Here is a 19,520-nt window from a genome sequence, read left to right as displayed (position 1 = left end):
ACTAGTTACATCCTGCCAATTGTAGTACACGCCCATTTATCCCTACTCTCTGTCTATCTCCCTACCCATTAACAGGTTGCCTCCAATTCCATTCACGCTTTTGCTAAGAGTCACTTCCGTGGAAACTGATCAAATGCCATCTGGAAGTCCATATAACGTCGACAGACACTCCCTTATCAACCACGTTGGTACCAAGTTACAGAACACAAGTATAAAATAACAGCAAGAGGAACAATTCATAAAAATGAATTAATTTGACTGTACAGCAACGTGCACAACATCTGAAACAAAACAGGGGAATGGCAGGCAATAATTTGTGGAGAGAAACTTGATGTAGTAGGGAACAACAAATATGACTGCATAAAGAACAGGACCAGAAACTTAACTGGACCAACCAGTATCCACCAGAGCAGGTCAGAGGTGGGAATTCTGTGGTAAGTAACTCAGCTCCTGACTCCCCAAAATTTGTCCACTGTCTACAAGGCACAAGTCAGGGGTGTGATGGAATATTCTCCACTTGTCTGGATGAGTGTAGCTCCAACACTCGAAGCTCAACACCATCCAGGACCAAGCAGCCCACTTGATCAGAACCCCATTCTCCAACTTAAACATTCACTCCCTCCGCCACCGATGCACAGTGGCAGCAGTGTGTACCATCTACAAAATCCACAGCTACAATTCACCAAGGCTCCTTCGACAGCACCTTCCAAACCCGCGACCTTTACCACCTAGAAGGACAAGGGCGGCAGATGCATGGGAACACCACCGCCTTCAAGTTCCCCTCCAAACCACACACCATCCCGACTTGGAACAATATTGCCGTGTCACTGGGTCAAAGTTCTGGAACTCGCTTCCTAACAGCACTGAGTGTACCTACACCAGATGGACCTCAGCAGTTCAAGAAAGCAGCTCATCACCACCATCTCAACAGCAATTAGGAATGGGCAATAAATGCTGAGCTGGCCAGCGACGCTCACATCCCATGAAATAATTTTTTTTTTCAAATTGCAGGATGCAACTTATTTTGAAAAGATAGGGGAGGAAGAGGGGCAGGGTTAGTATAATTAGAGATAACAATGGCAGTAGGAAAATAAATGACATAATGAACATTAAGGTAGAAACAGAATCCATATGGATTGCGATAAAGGATGAGAAGGGATAAATTATGCTAATAGGACTATACTACAGACCACCAAATACTGGAATGGAAGTGAAGGGAAAAATATGTAGGCAATCCTATGAAATTTTTAAAAGACAGAATAATCAAGGGAGATTTCAACGACCCTAAAATAAATTGGCAAGAATAGGGAAAAGAAAATGGAGTTTTTGAACTGTTGCAAGACTCTTTTCTTACCCAGTACAAGAAGCCCCAGGAGAGTGAAATCACTGCTGGATCTAGCAATGGGAAATGAAAGAGAGCAGATAAGAGAAATAAGCACAGGGGCGCATCTAGGCAATAGTGATCACAAAATATGAGAGATAATGACAAGAAAGAGATATAAACAAGACAAAGTAATAAATTGGAAAAGGTGATGAGAATGGAAATAGGTAAGGTAAACGGGAAAAAGTATTGACAGAACAGTGGGAAATATTTGAAGAGGTGATCGAGAGTTTAGGAGAAATATTTGTCTAAGCCACAAAAACAAACTAGCCATTAATGAGACACCATGGGTGAATAAACAGATTAATGCTAACCATAGCTCAAGAAAAAGGCATAAAGTACAGGGAAAAAGGATAACAAAAGGGAATACAAAGAGGTTAGGAAGGTCGTTAAACAGTCAAAGGCAAAAAGAGGGACAACGAAATTAAATCCTGAAGGAATATAAAAATAGTGAAGTATTCTACACAGACACAAATGGCAAAAGGAAAATTCAGATAGGGATATTGCCACTAAAGGATGCACAAGATAAGCTCAGGTAATAGCAGCAAAATGGAAGAAATATTGCATAATTATTTCATCTCCGTATTTACTAAGGTGTGATATTGGGGGAAATCTAAAAAGAATATCAGGACACTTAATTTAGAAGGTTGGGGGGGGAAAGAGAATTTATAAACGAGAAATAAACCCATGGTTTGGATGGATGCATCTGAGGAGGTAGGGATACATACATAAAAATAAGAAATGGGAAAAGTGCCAGAGGAACAATGGATAACTAATATTACTATACTTTAAAAAAAAGAGAATAAATGCAGGGAAATATAGACTAGTTAGCTTCACGTTGATGGCAGGAAAGATAGTGGAATCTTTACTCAAAGATGCAATAGAAAAACATCCTGAAACTTATAGCAGTTTCAAAAAAAGGTAATTCACGACCAACATTTTTGAATTCTTTAAAGTAACAGAGATAGACCAAGGGTAATGCAGTGAATATATTATATACGGACTTTCAAAAGACCTTCAGTAAGGTATTTAAAGTAGACGCATGACCAAGGTCAGAACATGTGGATTCAGAGGACAAGTAGCAGAATGAATCTAGCAACAGAACAGAATAGGGGTTAAAGGTAGTTGATCAGACTGGCAGATGGTGGGAAGTAGTGTCCAGCACAGATCAATACTGGGATCACTGTTAACCATCTACAGAAACTGTTTGGACACAAGAATTGGAAGTACAATTTCAGAATCTGCAGATGACACCAAGTTATTTGGCGTAGCAATACCAAGGAAGACTAGAAATAACACAAGGTGTTAAAAAACAATTTGCAGAATGGACATGTAAATAGGAAATGAATTTCGATATAGATGAATGAGAGCCTCTTCCCTAGAAAAAAAAGATGAGCAGTAACCTGATAAAGTCATTTAAATCCTGAAGGGGTTCGATCAGGTAGAATCGGAGATTTATTTATTTTTTATTTAGAGATACAGCACTGAAACAGGCCCTTCGGCCCACCGAGTCTGTGCCGACCAACAACCACCCATTTATACTAACCCTACAGTAATCCCATATTTCCTACCACCTACCCACACTAGGGCAATTTATAATGGCCAATTTACCTATCACCTGCAAGTCTTTGGCTGTGGGAGGAAACCGGAGCACCCAGCGAAAACCCATGCGGTCACAGGGAGAACTTGCAAACTCCGCACAGGCAGTACCCAGAATCGAACCCGGGTCGCTGGAGCTGTGAGGCTGCGGTGCTAACCACTGCGCTGCTGTGCCGCCCAAAATGCTTCCACTTGTGGGGGTGTCTAAAACTAGGGGCCTTAAATATAAGATAGCCACTAAGAAATCCAATATGGAATTCAGGAGAAACTTCTTCACTCAGAGTGGTGAGAATGTCAAAATTGCAATTACTACATGTATTTTAAATAGTGCCTTTAACATAGTAAAATGTCCCAAGGCAGTTTACAGGAGTGTTATCAAGCCATGTAAAGAAATATTTGGACAGATGTCCATATTTTTTGGAAGAAGAGATAGATTTTAAGGAGTGTCTTGAAGAGGAGGACATAGAGATGGAGGTTTAAAGAGCAAAGGGCTAAAAAAGCTGATGAAATATTAAAAATCTGTGATGCGTAAGAGGAGTGCAGAGATTTCCGAGGGTTGTAGGGCTAGAGGAAGTTACAGGGATAGAGAGAGAGGTGGGACCCTGGTAGGATTTGAAAACAAGGATGAGAATTTTAAAATTGATGCATTGCTGGAACAGGAGCCATTGTAGCTCGAGCCCAGGTGAACAGGACTTGGTACGAGTTAGGATGCAGGCAGAGATTTTGGATAAGCTCAAGTTTATGTAGAGTGGAAGGCAGGCCAGGAGAGCATTGGAATAGTCGAGTCTAGAGGTAAAGACATGGATGAGGGTTTCAGGAGCAGGAGCGGAGACTGTCAATGTATTGGAGCTGGAAGGAGGTGGTCTTGAAGAGGATGAGTTGGGGAGCTCAGCTTAGGATCGAGTAGGATGTTGAAGCTTCAAACAGTCTGGTTCAGCCTCAGAGTGGCCAGAGAGGAGGATGGTGATGGAATCGGTGGCTAGGGAATATGGCCTTGATCTTTGCAGTATTTAAATGGGAGAATTTTCTGTTCATTCAATACTGGATGCCTGACAGTGACAAATCAGAGGCAGTGGAAGGGTCAAGAGGTGATGGCGAGGTCGAGCTGGGTGCTTTCAGCATGCTTGTAAAACTTGATGTTATATTCTCTAGTGATATCTGAGGGGCAGCACATAGATGAGAAAGGAGGGTGCCAAGGGTAGATATTGTCACAGATGCATTTAAGGGAAAGATAGAGAAGCAGGAGAGATAAAGGAATAGAAGGATATATTGATAGTATTAGATGAAGGTGGGAGTCTAGTGTGAAGCATGAACGAACAGTCATGGACCTGTTGGGCAGTTCGACCTGTTGCTGTGCTGTAACATTTTAATACAATAATCAGAAACAATTCAATCAGGAGTATAGGCTCACTATAGGAGAGTTGGGATGCAGGGCAATAATCCTGATCCTGCTTTTACCCCTACCTCACCAGAACTAACTACTGATTAGAAACCAGAGGCACTCTTGACTGGTTTTAAAACTTGATGGATCAGGGATAAACATGGGAGGACCCCGAGCTACAAATACCAGGATGGTTCCCTGTGCAAATGATGGACACATCAAAATAAACTTCAGCAACCTAGACTTGAAAGGGGAGACGAAAGGGAAGGGAATCAAACTTCCGCTCACAACCCAATGGCTCCCACTGGAAATGCATGTATTGATGGAAATAAGAACTGAGCTGCAATGGCACCTGCCAGCCGACAGCCATCTAGGCTTATATGTAAAGTAGGCCCATTTTTGGGCGAAATGCTGGGGATGCGGATGTCTGGGTTGTCACTGGCAGTGCCCAGAGAACCACATCCCCAGCACAAGTTTACCCTTCCTGTCCTGAAGGTGGTAAGTGGAGAAATGTGAAGGGGTTAAGAGAATGCACATAAGTTTAACATTGAACAGAACTGTGGGCAAGCAGCAAGTTATGATCTGCAATGCTTTACCTGAAAGGGGACTGGTAGCAGATTCAATGCAATCTTTCAAAAGGGAACTGGATATATACTTGGAAACATTTGCAGTGGTTTGGGAAAAGAGGGGAGTGGGACTAATTGGTTAGATCTTTCAAAGAGCTGGCACAGGTACAGTGGGTTAAATAGACTCTGTGCTGCAAGATTGACCAGTACTTTCCCCATTACAACAAATCTCCTCTGAAGTGCACCCGATATAATAAATGTACCTGGGACTGTTCCTCCTGCAGTTGTTTGAAGCGTTGATGTTGAATGTTGACACACAAGATGGACTGTGCTGATTCCACCATGACAATACTCCACCCAAGGTGTAGCTCAGCGACCAAAAGGATTTGTCTGAATGAACTGGAAGAATTAGTCTTTTTAAACTCTCTCCAAACTGAGTCAAGAATGGTCGCTGGGCATTAGGAACTCTACCAAAATGGCGCTGCCTTGTCCAGAGCCTGTAACAGGCTGGGGAAGAAAGTGCTAGAACAGTGTGCAACCCAAACTTGGAACGAGTACAAAGGCACCTCCCAGCCTTGAATGGTGAAGCAGGTGGACAAAAGGTCTTGCCAAAGCTGGCCTGGCATTGGGAAACCTTCCAAGAATCTTGACTCGAGTGTTGTGGAATGATTGATAAACCTGTCCTTTCAGACACACAGCAGTGATCAACTGTTTCACTGCTACCAGCGTATAAAGAAAGCAGTGAAGCCAGGTTGAGATGAGACGAAATAGGGAAAATGGGAGTAATGAAATGCACCGACTGTGTACAATTACTTGTAAAAGGCCAGTGCTGATCCTTTCTGTAAAATGGAGCAAGAGGCTTCAAGCTGATGGACTGATTTTTACTTGGGGTCGATAAGTGATAGCAAGTATCCAAGTAGGATCTTTGATCAGTATTGGAGCAAAACTGTAGGTCCATAACATTTTGGAATTGAAACCTACTACACATACCCATAGCTATAATAAGGTCAGATGCTCTTGAGAATTCCTCCTGCATTTCTAAACACTTGGAAAACACATTCAGATCATTGGCAATGGTTGACAAGTGTTCCAATAGCAAGGGCTTTCCGCACCATTTACTACGTGCTAAATTATTAATCAGTTGAAGAGGCAGGTTCTTTGGTTTTATTTCTTCCATCTGTTGGACCTTGTGGTCCACATCAGAAACGTCACAGTTACTCTCTCTGCTACAACAGTCCATATACCCTGAAGTCCTGTTTATCCAGAACTTAGCCAGTTTAGGGAAATTCTGAGTACAATTTGATAAAAGCACCGTGTGGTTTAATTTCCTCATCTTTAACCTGACAAACTCTTTTCTCCTATTTGTACTTCTCAATGCTTTCAGCTTTACAGAGCAAATAGCTGCTTCCATATGCACTGGTGCTGTTCCAAATTCTCCAAGTGTGTCTGATCGGTGCATAACTGTTTGACCATGTTTATCTCCCAAACAGCTTATCTCCTGCTCTCTGCACTGAGCACGCACAGTGTGTGTAAACGGTAATGACACAGATTCCAAAGCACGGTTGAGCTCAACACCTTGGTGTCCATTACCCTTACAACATGTTGCATCACGTTCAATGTAGGCACAAACATTATGTCCTTTAAATGTGAGTGATTCAGATTGCTTCTTTCGCGAGGTGCTGCTTGAGATTTCATCTGATATCTTGCTTTCCACTACGCCTTTAATACACTCTCCAGTTGCATTTCTTGCCACCATTAGTTCACCGTCTGCATCATCATTGGCCAATGCCCCTATTACCTCACCTTCTGCAGCCATCCTCATGTTTGGATGAGAATGGTTTGATGAAACCACCTCAAGTATGCTGTCAGCCAACACATCCTCAAAAGGAACTTCTCTAACCTTTTCATCCTCTATGGGTGCCAAACACTCCACAACCAATCCATTCTCTGAAAACACCCGACTGGTTGTTACACCATGGGAAAGGACTGCTTGAGCTGGGCCAGTGCTATCTGGAGATATCATAAATAATCCATTCTCTGCAAGCGTCCCTTTGGTTGTTGCAACTTCTAAAGATGTTGTTTTGTCGTCCTCGTTCTCTGCGGTCATTTCAGTGACTACTATATCCGTGGGTATATCAACTAATTCCCCATCTACTAGAACCGCACAGGTCACATGTTCAGCTGTTTCAACTTCAGCAAGTGCCTCACCAGCCAGCTGTCTCTCTGCAAGTGGACTGCTAGTTGTTATGCCTACTTCCATGGCCATCTCAACTGCTGTATAAACCTCCATTGCAGCAGTAGTATCTGACGTGTCAGCCAACTCACTCTCTGTTCGTGCTTGATCAGCCACTATATCTTCAACAGACACTGTGGTCAGCTCATCTTCTGCAGAAACCTCAATGGCAGCAGCAGTAGTATCTGTAGGTACATCAGCCAGCTCATTCTCTCCAAACAGGATACTGGCCATTACCTTTTCTACAGAATCCTCACTGGGCAGCCCACACTTAACAGACATCTCCACGGTCGTATCTGGAGGGAGCTCTGGCAATCTTTTCTTGGGAAGAGAGCATGTGGTTGAGGCAACTCTTGAAGGCACGGCTTCTGTAGTGGGTGCATCAGTCAACTTGTGCTCTGCTAGAAATTCAAAGGTCACAAATCTTGCATTTGTTTCTTCCTCTACAAGTACCTCAGTGGCTAGTTGATTCTCAGCAAGTGTTCCACTGGTCATTGCATCTTCAACAGGCATGGCTCTGGTCACTTCATCTTCTGCACCCATCTCCAAGGCTTCTGTATTATCTGAAGATACCAGAGTCAACATGCCCTCAACAGCTCCATTTGTTGTTTTAACTTCTATGGTCACCTCATCCTCTGCAGTCAACTTCCTGTGTGCAGTATCTACTGATACATCAGCCAACTGGGCCTCTCCTAGATTAGTACAAGCCACGCATTCTCTAATCACTTCACCTTCTAATACTTCACAGGCCACCTGACTCTCTGCAAGCACATCTGTGGTCACTTCACCTTCCACAGGCAACTTAACAGTTGTTTTATATGAAGGTGCCTCAGCCAGCCCATTCTCTGCAAGCATCCCATTAGCTGCTGCACCTTCTACAGGCACTTCATTAGCCACCTCATTTTCTGCATGCAAGTGGCTGGTTGCTGCGGCAGCAGAAGGAAATTGGTCAGGCACATCACCGGTCCCATCATCTTCGAAAGGCACTTCTTGAAGCAACTCAACCTCTGCAAGCTTCTCAGTGGCTGCTGCATGGAGAGGTACCACAACCAATTTATTTTTTGTAAGTGCCTCACCAGTACTCTCAGCTTCTACAGACTTGTCTAGCTCAGTGTGCTTCACCAGTGTGGCAGGAAGCTTTGCTCCACATTTTAGAACTTTGGTACACATGTTTTCTTCAGATACATCACCGCTTGCTCCATTTTCTATACACATTTCATTGGCCAAAGCTGAAAACAGACCATCGGTGCTGGTAGACTGTTTCACACTTCTACACAGAAGATAGCTACACTTTGTTTCACCCTGATGTTTATTAGCAGCAGGGTCTCCTCTCTCGCACTTATCCATTACAGTGGGATATTCTTCTCTCTCATATCTGGCTACTGATGAGGCAGTACCACAGCTCAAGCCATCTCCACCTGTCAATAAAAAGAAAGAGAGTTAACCCCAGTCTGTTCAGCACTGGGGAAGGTTACAAATATAGATGAAATCTTTCTATCCAGTTTTCTCCACAACGATCCTAGTCCACTTCATGGCTCGGCCAATGAACAAACAGTCAACTTGAGGTTGCTCAAAAATGAACCAGAACGAGGGTCGCCAATTCCTGTTGCATCCTGCAGCCCTAAATTACTTCACCTCACTGCAATGGTGTTGCTATAAATCTTAAAAGATTCAGTGTCTGCTCTTAAGTTTGAAACTGAAGCCACAGCTAAGCAGCCTGGTACTGTTTTACAAAGGCAAGGACAAGATGTTTTCCTTGGTACTTTCTGTTTAAAGTTAACTTTGATTGGTAGACAAATGTAACCAAAGAAAAGATGTAGATATTGGATTTTTACAAACTCAGCTTTAAAAATCTAGACTCCAATAAAACTGATGAGATAAGGATGAAAAGGAAAAAAAAATGCAGGGCTTTGGGGAAAGTGTAGGGGAGTGGGACTAATTGGATAACTCTTTCAAAGAGCTGACAGAAGCACAATGGGCTGAATGGTCTCCTTCTGTGCCGTATGATTTTATGAACAGAACAGTGAATACTGGTTTGCGTCATGGATGGCAACAGAACTTCATAGCTTATCAGAATATTTAAAAGAGATTCCTTGATCAGTCGGTACTTGATCTTGAGGCCAAGTAGACCACACAAGCTTGCTCATCATTCCCTCCTTTACTTTAAAAAAAAAAGTAGGCAAAACAGATGAGTTGGCAAAACACTTCTTCCTCTTTTCTTTCCTCTTCTCTCCTCAACAATAAAGTTTGGATCACAGTAGGAATTTCTGGCGTCAGACTTGCACCATTGTTAAAGGCATAGGCTAGCAATTAAAATATAGAAACACCCAAATACAATAAAATAATAAATATGGCAAGTCACAAATATGGAATGAGAAGCCCTGTAGGATGTACCAAAGCCCTGCTCAGCTAACGCATTATGTTTGAGGTGTAATCAATTTATGTAGACAAATGTGTGACAGATAATCTTTATGCAAGGACCCACAAACAGGAAATAAAGTAAATCACCAGTTTAATCAAATAAAAGCAAAATACTGCAGATACTGGAAATCTGAAATAAAAACAAGAAATGCTGGAAATGCTCAGGTCTGGCAGCATCTGCGGAGAGAGAAGCAGAGTTAACGTTTCAGGTCAGTGACCCTTCATCAGTTTATGATAGATTGTGGAGAATCTTGGGCAGGACACCTCCCTGCTGCTTCCGGACAATGCCGTGGGATCTTTTATATCCACATGACCAGGCCTTAGTGCTTTAGGCCCTTTCACACAATGTATTTTTTGAGTGCAGTGACCCTTATAAGATCATAAGAACTAGGAGCAGGAGTAGGCCGTCCGGCCCCTCGAGCCTGCTCCGCCATTCAATAAGATCATGGCTGATCTTTTCGTGGACTCAGATCCACTTACCCCTGCTCTCACCGTATCCCTTAATTCCTTTATTGTTCAAAATGATATCTACCTTAGCTTTAAAAACGTTTACTGAAGAAGCGTCAACTACTTCATTAGGCAAGGAATTCCATAGATTAACAACCCTCTGGGTGAAGAAGTTCCTTCTTAATTCAGTCCTAAATCTGCTCCCTCTAATCTTGAGGCTATGCCCTCTTGTCCTAGCTTCACCTGCCAGTGGAAACATCCTCTCTACTTGTATCTTATCTATTCCCTTCATAATTTTATATGTTTCTACAAGATCCCCCCTCATTCTTCTGAACTCCAATAAATACAATCCCAATCTACTCAGTCTCTCCTCTTAAGCCAACCCCCTCAACTCCGGAATCAACCTAGTGAACCTCCTCTGCACCCTCTCCAGTGCCAGTACATCCTTTCTCAAGTAAGGAGACCAAAACTGCACACAGTACTCCAGGTGCGGCCTCACCAGTACCTTATACAGCTGCAACATAACCTCTCTGCTTTTAAACTCAATCCCTTTAGCAATGAAGGACAAAATTCCATTTGCCTTCCTAATTACTTGCTGTACCTGCAGACCAACCTTCTGCGATTCATGCACTAGGACACCCAGGTCCCTCTGCATAGCAGCATGCTGCAACTTTTTACCATTCAAGTAATAATCCTTTTTACTGTTACTCCTACCGAAATGAATGACTTCACATTTACTAACATTGTATTCCATCTGCCAGACCTTTGCCCACTCACTCAATGTATCTATGTTCCTCTGCAAAGTTTCACAGTCATCTGCACACTTTGTTCTGCCACTCATCTTAGTGTCATCTGCAAAATTTGACACCCTACACGTGGTCCCCAACTCCAAATCATCTATATAAATTGTAAATAATTGCGGCCCCAACACCGATCCCTGAGGCACACCACTAGTGACTGATTGCCAGCCAGAATAGCACTCATTTATCCCCACTCTCTGCTTCCTGTTAGTCAACCAATCCTCTATCCATGCTAATACTTTACCCCTAACGCCATGCATCCTTATCTTATGCAGCAGCCTCTTGTGCGGCACCTTGTCGAAGGCCTTCTGGAAATCTAGGTACACCACATCCACTGGGTCCCCATTGTCCACCTTGCTCGTAATGTCATCATAGAATTCCAAAAGATTTGTCAAGCATGACCTGCCCTTCATGAACCCATGCTGCGTCTGCCCAACGGGACAATTTCTATCGAGATGCCCTGCTATTTCTTCCTTGATAATAGACTCAAGCATCTTCCCCACTACAGAGGTTAAGCTAACCGGTCTATAATTCCCCATCTTTTGTCTACCTCCCTTTTTAAACAGTGGCGTCACATCTGCTGTTTTCCAATCTGCTGGGACTACCCCAGAGTCCAGCGAATTTTGGAAAATTACCGCCAGTGCACCTGCTATTTCTCCCGCCATCTCTTTTAGTACCCTGGGATGCATTCCATCAGGGCCAGGAGACTTATCAATCCTTAGCTCCATTAGCTTGCCCAACACTACCTCTTCCGTAATAATGATTGTTTCCAGGTCCTCACCTACGTTCGTCTCTTTGTCAATTACTGGCATGTTATTAATGTCCTCCACTGTGAAGACCGATACAAAATACCTGTTCAATGCCTCGGCCATTTCATCAGATCCCATAACTAAATTCCCTTTCTCATCCTCTAAAGGACCAACGTTTACTTTAGCCACTCTTTTTCGTTTTATATATTTATAGAAACTTTTGCTATCTGTCTTTATATTCTGTGCTAGTTTTTTCTCATGTTCTATCTTACTTTTCCTAATAGCTCTTTTTGTGGCTTTCTGTTGACCTTTAAAGTTTTCCCAATCTTCTAGTTTCATGCAGTTTTTGGCTACTTTGTATGCCTTCTCTTTCAATTTGATAGCCTCCCTTATTTCCTTAGACACCCATGGCAGATTACCCCTTTTCTTCCAGTCCTTCCTTTTCACTGGAATATACTTTTGCTGAGCACTTTGAAAAATTGCTTTGAAAGTCCTCCACTGCTCGTCAACTGTCCCACCATAAAATATTTGTTTCCAGTCTACTTTAGCCAAGTCCTCCCTCATTCTATTGTAGTCCCCCTTGTTCAAGTACAGGACCCTGGTATTGGATTTTATCTTCACACTCTCCATCTGTATTCCAAATTCAACCATACTGTGATCACTCCTTCCAAGAGGATCCCTAACTATGAGGTCATTAATTATTCCTGTCTCATTACACAGGACTAGATCTAGGATAGCTTGCTCCCTCGTCGGTTCCATTACATACTGTTCAAGAAAACTATCACGGATACACTCAACAAATTCCTCCTCAAGGCTGCCCTGACTGAGCTGGTTCGACCAATCTACATGTAGATTAAAATCCCCCATGATAATGCTGTACCATTTTTACAGGCATTAGTTATTTCTTTGTTTACTGCCCGCCCCAATGTGATATGATTTGGTGGCCTATAGACTACGCTTATCAATGACTTTTTCTTCTTAGAGTTTCTAATTTCCACCCAAATGGATTCAACCTCATTCTCCATAGAACCTATATCATCTCTCAGCACCGCCCTGATGTTGTCCTTGAATATCAGAGCTACACCACCTCCCTTACCTTCCTGTCTGTCCTTCCGAATAGTCTGGTACCCCTGGATATTTATCTCCCAGTCGTGACCAACCTGTAACCATGTCTCCGTAATGGCTACCAAATCATATTTATTCACGATGATTTGTGCCGTTAACTCATCAACCTTGTTACGAATGCTACGAGCATTCAGGTAAAGTGCCTTTATGCTAGCTTTCTTCCCCTCATGATTTCCAACATCTCTAATAATAACTCCAGAGTTATCCTTCCTTTCTGCTTCTTTCATAGTCTGCCTTGAACTTAAACCCTCCTGCACACATGTTAAGTAACCCACAAAGAACAGAGACACATAGAGCCAACATACCAACAAAGAATAATGAATTAATCAAGGGAAGATGCTGCTTTTCAAATAATGCTACAGGATCTTTAACCTCTACCTGAACAGCCAGGATGTTGGATGTCTTATTAAAAAGGAACGGCTCGTCAGCCTACACAATGACGACGACTCAAACTGTTTTATGGCTCCGGAAAATGAGGAAAGGTGGTAGCTCACAATGCCAGTAGATTGGCTGGTGCCACGATGAGCTGTGTGGTAAATCTATACAGCATCACAGAAGCCGGGGGTGTTGAATGGAGGACACAGACTCAACTAACGGCATCAACTGGTACCATCCAAAGGCCTTGACAAGAACTTTAGTATGTGTGACCTAAACCTGAAAACCCTCCATGCTGGACTACCAGGTGCTGAATTTACCATTTGTACTGATAGAACGGAGTTCAATGTAAACACAAGTACGAGAACAAAGTCAACACGGACTTTGTAAAGAGACACTCTGGTATGCCTCTACACAGCACGGATTTAAAGGCGGCACTAGGTGGTGCAGTGCTGGCACATGTACAAATGCAGCCCCATTGACTGAAACGTCACAGCCTGCGACATCAGTCAGCTGCCAGTAATAAAGATGGCGCTGCTCAATTTGACAAATGGATTGAACCCACTGACCCCTCAATGGCTGTAACTCCACACCAAACCCTCCCTCCTGCCATCAACGCATTTAGTTTTACGTGATCACTGCTTCTGTTTGCCGCTCCCTGCTCCATCCTGCCATTCTCTCCCGCACCCATCTGCTGGTCGTTCCCTCCCTCTGCCCGGAGATGTGGGGTGGGGGTAAAGTGATGAGGTATGAAGCAAGCAGGCAGCAGTCGGGAGCAGGAAGAGGTGGTGATTGCATGAGGGAGCGGGTACTGTTGTGGGGGTTGGGGATGGAGGTGGCCATCATGCCATTGAGGAGTGAGGCAACACTCTGATGTCATTATGTGGTGATGTCGCCGCGTGTATGCGCAAATTCATACTAGCAGGCTGGCAAATGTCCGGATGTACTGATGGCGTTGGTGATCGCTCTGCGCTGTCAGGGAGATACTCCATTTAAGGAGTTAGTGTTGGAGTTCCTGTGACTCATGTATCCTGTATATCAAATGGAGGAGAGCAACATGCCAATGGTTTGCCCCAATTTGTACAGAGGTGGAATGCATGCAATCTATTTAGGAGCAGGGTACACCGTGCGTTATTTTTACAGGGGATGTTGGCCTTATTCTGGTTATATAACAGACATGCATACTCACCACACAGGCTGGCTGCCAAGGCAGCCGCATCCTCACCAGACTGGATATGGACTTCAGGCAACTCTAACTTCAGCTTGATGCTATAAACAAGACAAAATGTTAAGTTAATAAAATATTTTATGGAGACAAAACACAAAAAGGACTCTCCCGACTCCCACAATACTTTCTCACATTTACTTTTTTTTTAATGAAGAGTTCTTTTCTTTATGCTTCTCTTTCCCTCCTTCTAGCCCTCTAATCATTCACATATATCTACTCTCTCCTCCTGTGAATATTTTTACCATCGTTAGAGGTTGGTTCCTCGTAATACAAAACCTGCAATGGAGCCAATCCAAGACTCAAGCAGCCTTCGTTTGTTACCATACATTTCTCCAAGAATCAATGAAGTTACATACAGGATGTGGAGGAGAACATTTTATTTGTTCCAGGCTGGGGTTGGGGCCAGACAGAAGAGAAGTATTTACAGAAAAGATAATGAGGGTGAAAGTAATATCAGGCAGTAGCATGAAACAAGCAAGAGCAAGTCAGCAGCCCTTTACACTAGGCCCCATTTCTTTTTACACTCTCCTGGAATTTACGTTCAGTCACATTGAATTTTTCAACATAATCTGTGCATATGATTGAGAAATTTTAGGCAAATTACATTCAGTACAACTCTAGTTTCTGCAATCTTTTGCAGTAGCTTAATAAGCAGTATTAGCAGGCCCTGCCCACAAAACTAGCCCTACCCCCCAGCATGAATTAGTCACCATTGGGAGTTTCTGCTAATTGTGCGCATTTGAGAGCCTTTGAGACGGCTGGTTCTTTGGGCTCAAGGACACACAGGGAGGGCAGTTTTTAAAACTTTTAAATAAGTTTTTCCGAAAAAATTGACTGCTATAGTCCAATATGACTAACAAATGTTTCCATATTTCCTTTAAAAAGTAATTTACAGTATTTTTAAAAATCACGTTACTTGCAGGTGGTGGATTGAGACTGATTGAAAATGCTTAGTCTTTGTGATAAACCCACTTTCAGCTGTACAAATCAAACCAAGTTGCCACTCAAACAAAGAAACATTTTTTAAAGCAATTAAAAAAAAAATTAAAACACTGCCCGGTTGCACTGCTTCATGGCAGATTGTGTGTTCAGTGATGTGCAAATGAGTTAGAGTGGAAACTCAAGGGGGATAAAACTTTTCAAAATGGGCGTTAATCTGTACCCATTTTTGCTGATTGCACCAAAAGGGAAAATTCTGTCCCACTGACAACAGAAATGAAAATCAGAAGGAATATAAAGGGTTGTTAATTTGTTATTGCCCATGAATTTCATCTCAATGGGTACCAGCAGACAGGGTTTTGGGGTGCAATTTTAGATAGAATATAAAACAAAAGAAACTAACCGTATGGCCTAACTGGTCCTTGCTGGTGTTTATGTTGCATACAAGCCTCCTCCCATCCCTCTTCGTCTAATCCCATCAGTATATCCTTTTTGAAAGTATCTAAACTATATACTTCAACCACTCCCTATGGGACTGAGTTCCGCATTCTCACCACTCCGGGTGAAGTACTTTCTCTTGAATTCCCTACTGGATTTATTGGCGACGATCTTACAGTGATGACCCTTAGTTTTTTATATCTAGGGCACTCCCCCACAATTGGAAACATCATCTCTACATCTACCCTATTGAACCCTTTAATAATCTTAAAGGCTATCAGGTTACCCCTCAGCCTTCCCTTTTGTAGAACAGCGAGCCTCAGCCTGTTCAGCCTTTCCTATAGTTATATCCTGTTATACTCTCAGTTCTAGTATCTGTGTACATCATCTTCTAAAATAGAGCCCCACGAGATCACAAAGTCCACTTGGAAACCTATGTAAACAACTCATCCAACCATTCCACCATCTCAATGACTGCAAAATACATTCCTGCCAACAATTTAAGACTCTCTTCAACCAAGTGTCGACCTTGGCTCAGTGATAACATTCTCATCGAGAAAGATCAGGGCTCAAGCCCCACTCCAAGTACCTGAGTACAACAAAGTCTGATTTAAGCAGTGCAGTACTGAGGGAGTGCTGCACTTTCAGGGTGCTATGTTAAACCAAAGCACATTCTGCCTGTTTGGGTGGGTGTAAAAGATTCAATGGCACTATTTGAAGAGCCAGAATGTTCAAGTGCCCTGGCCAATAGTTATCTCTCAAACAGATTAAGTGGCAATTTGCCTCACTGATGTTTGGGGGACATTACTGTGTGCAAAGACTATAATACACTGGGTGCAAAAGACTGGACTGAAAGAAAGAAACTGCATTTAAATTGGATCTTTTACATCTTTAGGACGTCCCAGTCAGACAAGGCAATGAATTAACACTTCAAAGTGACTGTGTTCACACAGTTAACCAAAGTGGCTCAATCTTTGAAATGATCCTTCTCAACGATTATACTCACTCAGTAATGGTTGAGGACCAAGTCTCAGGATCCACTTCACTGTTGCCCTGTTTATACAGAAATTATGATTAATGATCAGAGAACTGTCAGACAGATGCCATTCACTCCAGCCTTGCACAATAGCTGCCCTGCCCACTGCACCTAATTCAGAACTGTACTCCCTTAAAATCACAAAATCTTTTCTGGGAATTACAGTATGTACCAGTCTTTCACGAGACGTTAAACCAAAGCCCCTCTTAGGTGAGCATAAAAGAACCCAGGACATTATTTTAAAGAGTAGGGACGTTCTCCCTGATGCCCTGACCAGTGCTGACCCCTCACCCATCACGAAGAGAGATTATCTGGTCATTATGACATTGTTAATTGTGGGAGCTTGCTGTGCACAAATTAGCTGTTGTGTTTCCTACATCACAGTGACTACACTGCAGAAACACTTCACTGGCACTTTGGGACGCTCTGAAGTTGTGGAAGGTGCTATATAAATGTAACTTTTTCTTCTTTTGAAGCGACAGTGACTATGACACTGCTCTGTGGGCTACATAGCTCTTGTACAGCCAGCAGTTACCCAGCACGACAGCAGACTCTTTCTTTGACAGAACTGGCACTGGCAATTTTCCAGTTCTTTATATCCAAGGCAGTTTCCTCTCCTGACTTCCCTCTGCATTCTAGGATGCAACCACCAGAACCTTTCCCACTGTGTTGCACCGATTTTATTCAACACTTACCTGGTTCAATTGCTTCACCTGTCTGTTACTATCCTCCCCACTGTTTATATTTCCAAGTTTTGCATTATCTGCAAACTTTCAAGTTATGCCCTATATACCCAAGTCCAGGTCATTAATATCAAAAAGAGCAGTGGTTCTAATACTGACTGCCGGGGAACTCCACTGTACACTTCCCTCTGGTCTGAAAAACAATTCTTCGCTACTCTCTGCTTTCTGTCCCTCAGCCAATTTTCTTTCAATGCTGCAAATGTCCCTTTAGTTTCTTAGACTTTACCTTTTATCAAAGTATAATATGTATTACTTTAAAATCGAACACCTTCTGAAAGTCCATATACACATCAGCCACACTACTCTCGTCAGCCCTCTCTGTTACTAAAAAAATTGTTAGTCTGCTAGTCTGCAAGGTATTGTTAAAGGCTGACATTTATTAACCCATGTTTTTCCAAGTGACAGTTCTGTACCTTCACAAGATTTCCCTTCTCAAACCAGCTGGAACAATTTTTTGAGCCATTTCTACTTTTAAAGCATTTATAAAACCCTGTTTCGCATTTGCCTTTTATGTGCCCTGCCAGTCTCTCCTCATATCCTCTCTTTGGCTTTCTAATCACCTCTTTGGCATGAGTGGACCCTCAAAGTGCATCAGCTGGCTTAGCTTCAACATTGCTGGCCTGTCACAACTGCAGTGGTTCAAGGGCTCCTACCAATTCCTGTAATGGAACTAATGTACAAGTTGGAACTTTGCAAATCATTTTCTGAATACAGGGGGAAACCCATATATCAGCAGGATATAGAGTCATAGAGCACAGAAACAGGCCCTTCAGCTCATCGTGTCTGTGCCAGCCATCAAGCACCTAACTACTCTAATCCCATTTTCCAGCATTTGGCCCGTAGCCTTGTATGCTATGGCGTTTCAAGTGCTCATCTAAATACTTCCTAAATGTTGAGGGTTCCTGCCTCTACCACCTCTTCAGGCAGTGCGTTCCAGATTCCAACCACCCACTGGGTAAAATTTTTTTTCTTCAAATCCCCTCTAAATCTCCTGCCCCTTACCTGAAATCTATGCCCCCTGGTTATTGACCCCTCCGCTAAGGGAAAAGTTTCTTCCTATCTAACCTATCAATACCCCTCATAATTTTGTATACCTCAATCATGTCCCCCCCTCAGCCTTCTCTGCTCTAAGGAAAACAACCCTTGCCTTTTCAGTCTGTCTTCATAGCTGAAATGATCCAGCCCAAACAACATCCTGGTGAATCTCCTCTGCACCCTCTCCAGTGCAATCACATCCTTCCTATAGTGTGGTGCCCAGAACTGTACACAGTACTCCAGCTGTGGCCTAACTAGCGTCTTATACAGCTCCATCATAACCTCCCTGAGCTCTTGTATTCTATGCCTCAGCTAATAAAGGCAAGTGTCTCATATGCCTTCCTAACCACCTTATCTACCTGTGCTGCTGCCTTTAGTGATCTATGAACAAGTACACCAAGGTCCCACTGACCCCTCTGTACTTTCTAGGGTCCTACCATCCATTGTATATTCCCTGGACTTGTTAGTCCTCCCAAAATGCATCACCTCACACTTCTCAGGATTAAATTCCATTTGCCGCTGCTCTGTCCATCTATATTGTCCTGTAATCTAAGGCTTTCCTCCTCACTATTTACTACACCAATTTTCGTTTCATGAATTCTACCAAAGCCTGTACAAGGAGAGATTCACAATTATTTTCCATACAATAGTTAGAATTTTATTGCAGTTTTAATTGACAAACGAGCAGTCTTTAACCTGTAATCATCAGGAACGCATCTTCAGGATGCTCAGCTTTGCACAACTTGCTTTATATAGCACATTTAAATGTAGTAAAGCATCCCAAGGTAGTTCACAGGACCGTTCTCTGACAAAAACTGACACCAAGTCAAAGCAGGAGATAAAAACAGAAAATGCTGGAAATACTCAGCAGGTCTGGCAGCATCTGTGGAGAGAGAAAGAGAGTTAATATTTCAGGTCAGTGACCTTTCAAAGAAGGCGCTATTAGGTGACCAAGAGTTTCGTCAAAGAGATAGGTCTTAAAAGGAGCAGAGACAGAGGGGGTTAGGGAGGGGAATTCCAGAGC

The 19,520-nt window shown here is 42.8% G+C and overlaps 1 protein-coding gene across 9 annotated transcripts in view; it reads right to left on the bottom strand.

Moving 5' to 3' along the window:
- The window catches only part of LOC137382858 (uncharacterized), an 80,019-nt gene that overhangs the window by 18,230 nt on the left and 42,269 nt on the right, over positions 1-19,520 (bottom strand). For all 9 annotated transcript variants that reach the window (XM_068055379.1, XM_068055378.1, XM_068055385.1 and 6 more), the window contains 3 exons: positions 16,689-16,735; positions 14,267-14,346; positions 5,191-8,578 (listed from right to left, as the gene is read on the bottom strand). In XM_068055379.1, coding sequence (XP_067911480.1) covers positions 5,191-8,578; positions 14,267-14,346; positions 16,689-16,735 — 3,515 coding nt within the window. The remainder of the gene's footprint in view (positions 1-5,190; positions 8,579-14,266; positions 14,347-16,688; positions 16,736-19,520) is intronic.

The sequence above is a fragment of the Heterodontus francisci genome, chromosome 23, assembly GCF_036365525.1.
Source record: "Heterodontus francisci isolate sHetFra1 chromosome 23, sHetFra1.hap1, whole genome shotgun sequence".
NCBI lineage: Eukaryota > Metazoa > Chordata > Chondrichthyes > Heterodontiformes > Heterodontidae > Heterodontus > Heterodontus francisci.
The sequence above is the reverse complement of the archived record's forward strand: the minus strand, read 5'-3'. Positions and strand labels throughout refer to the sequence as shown.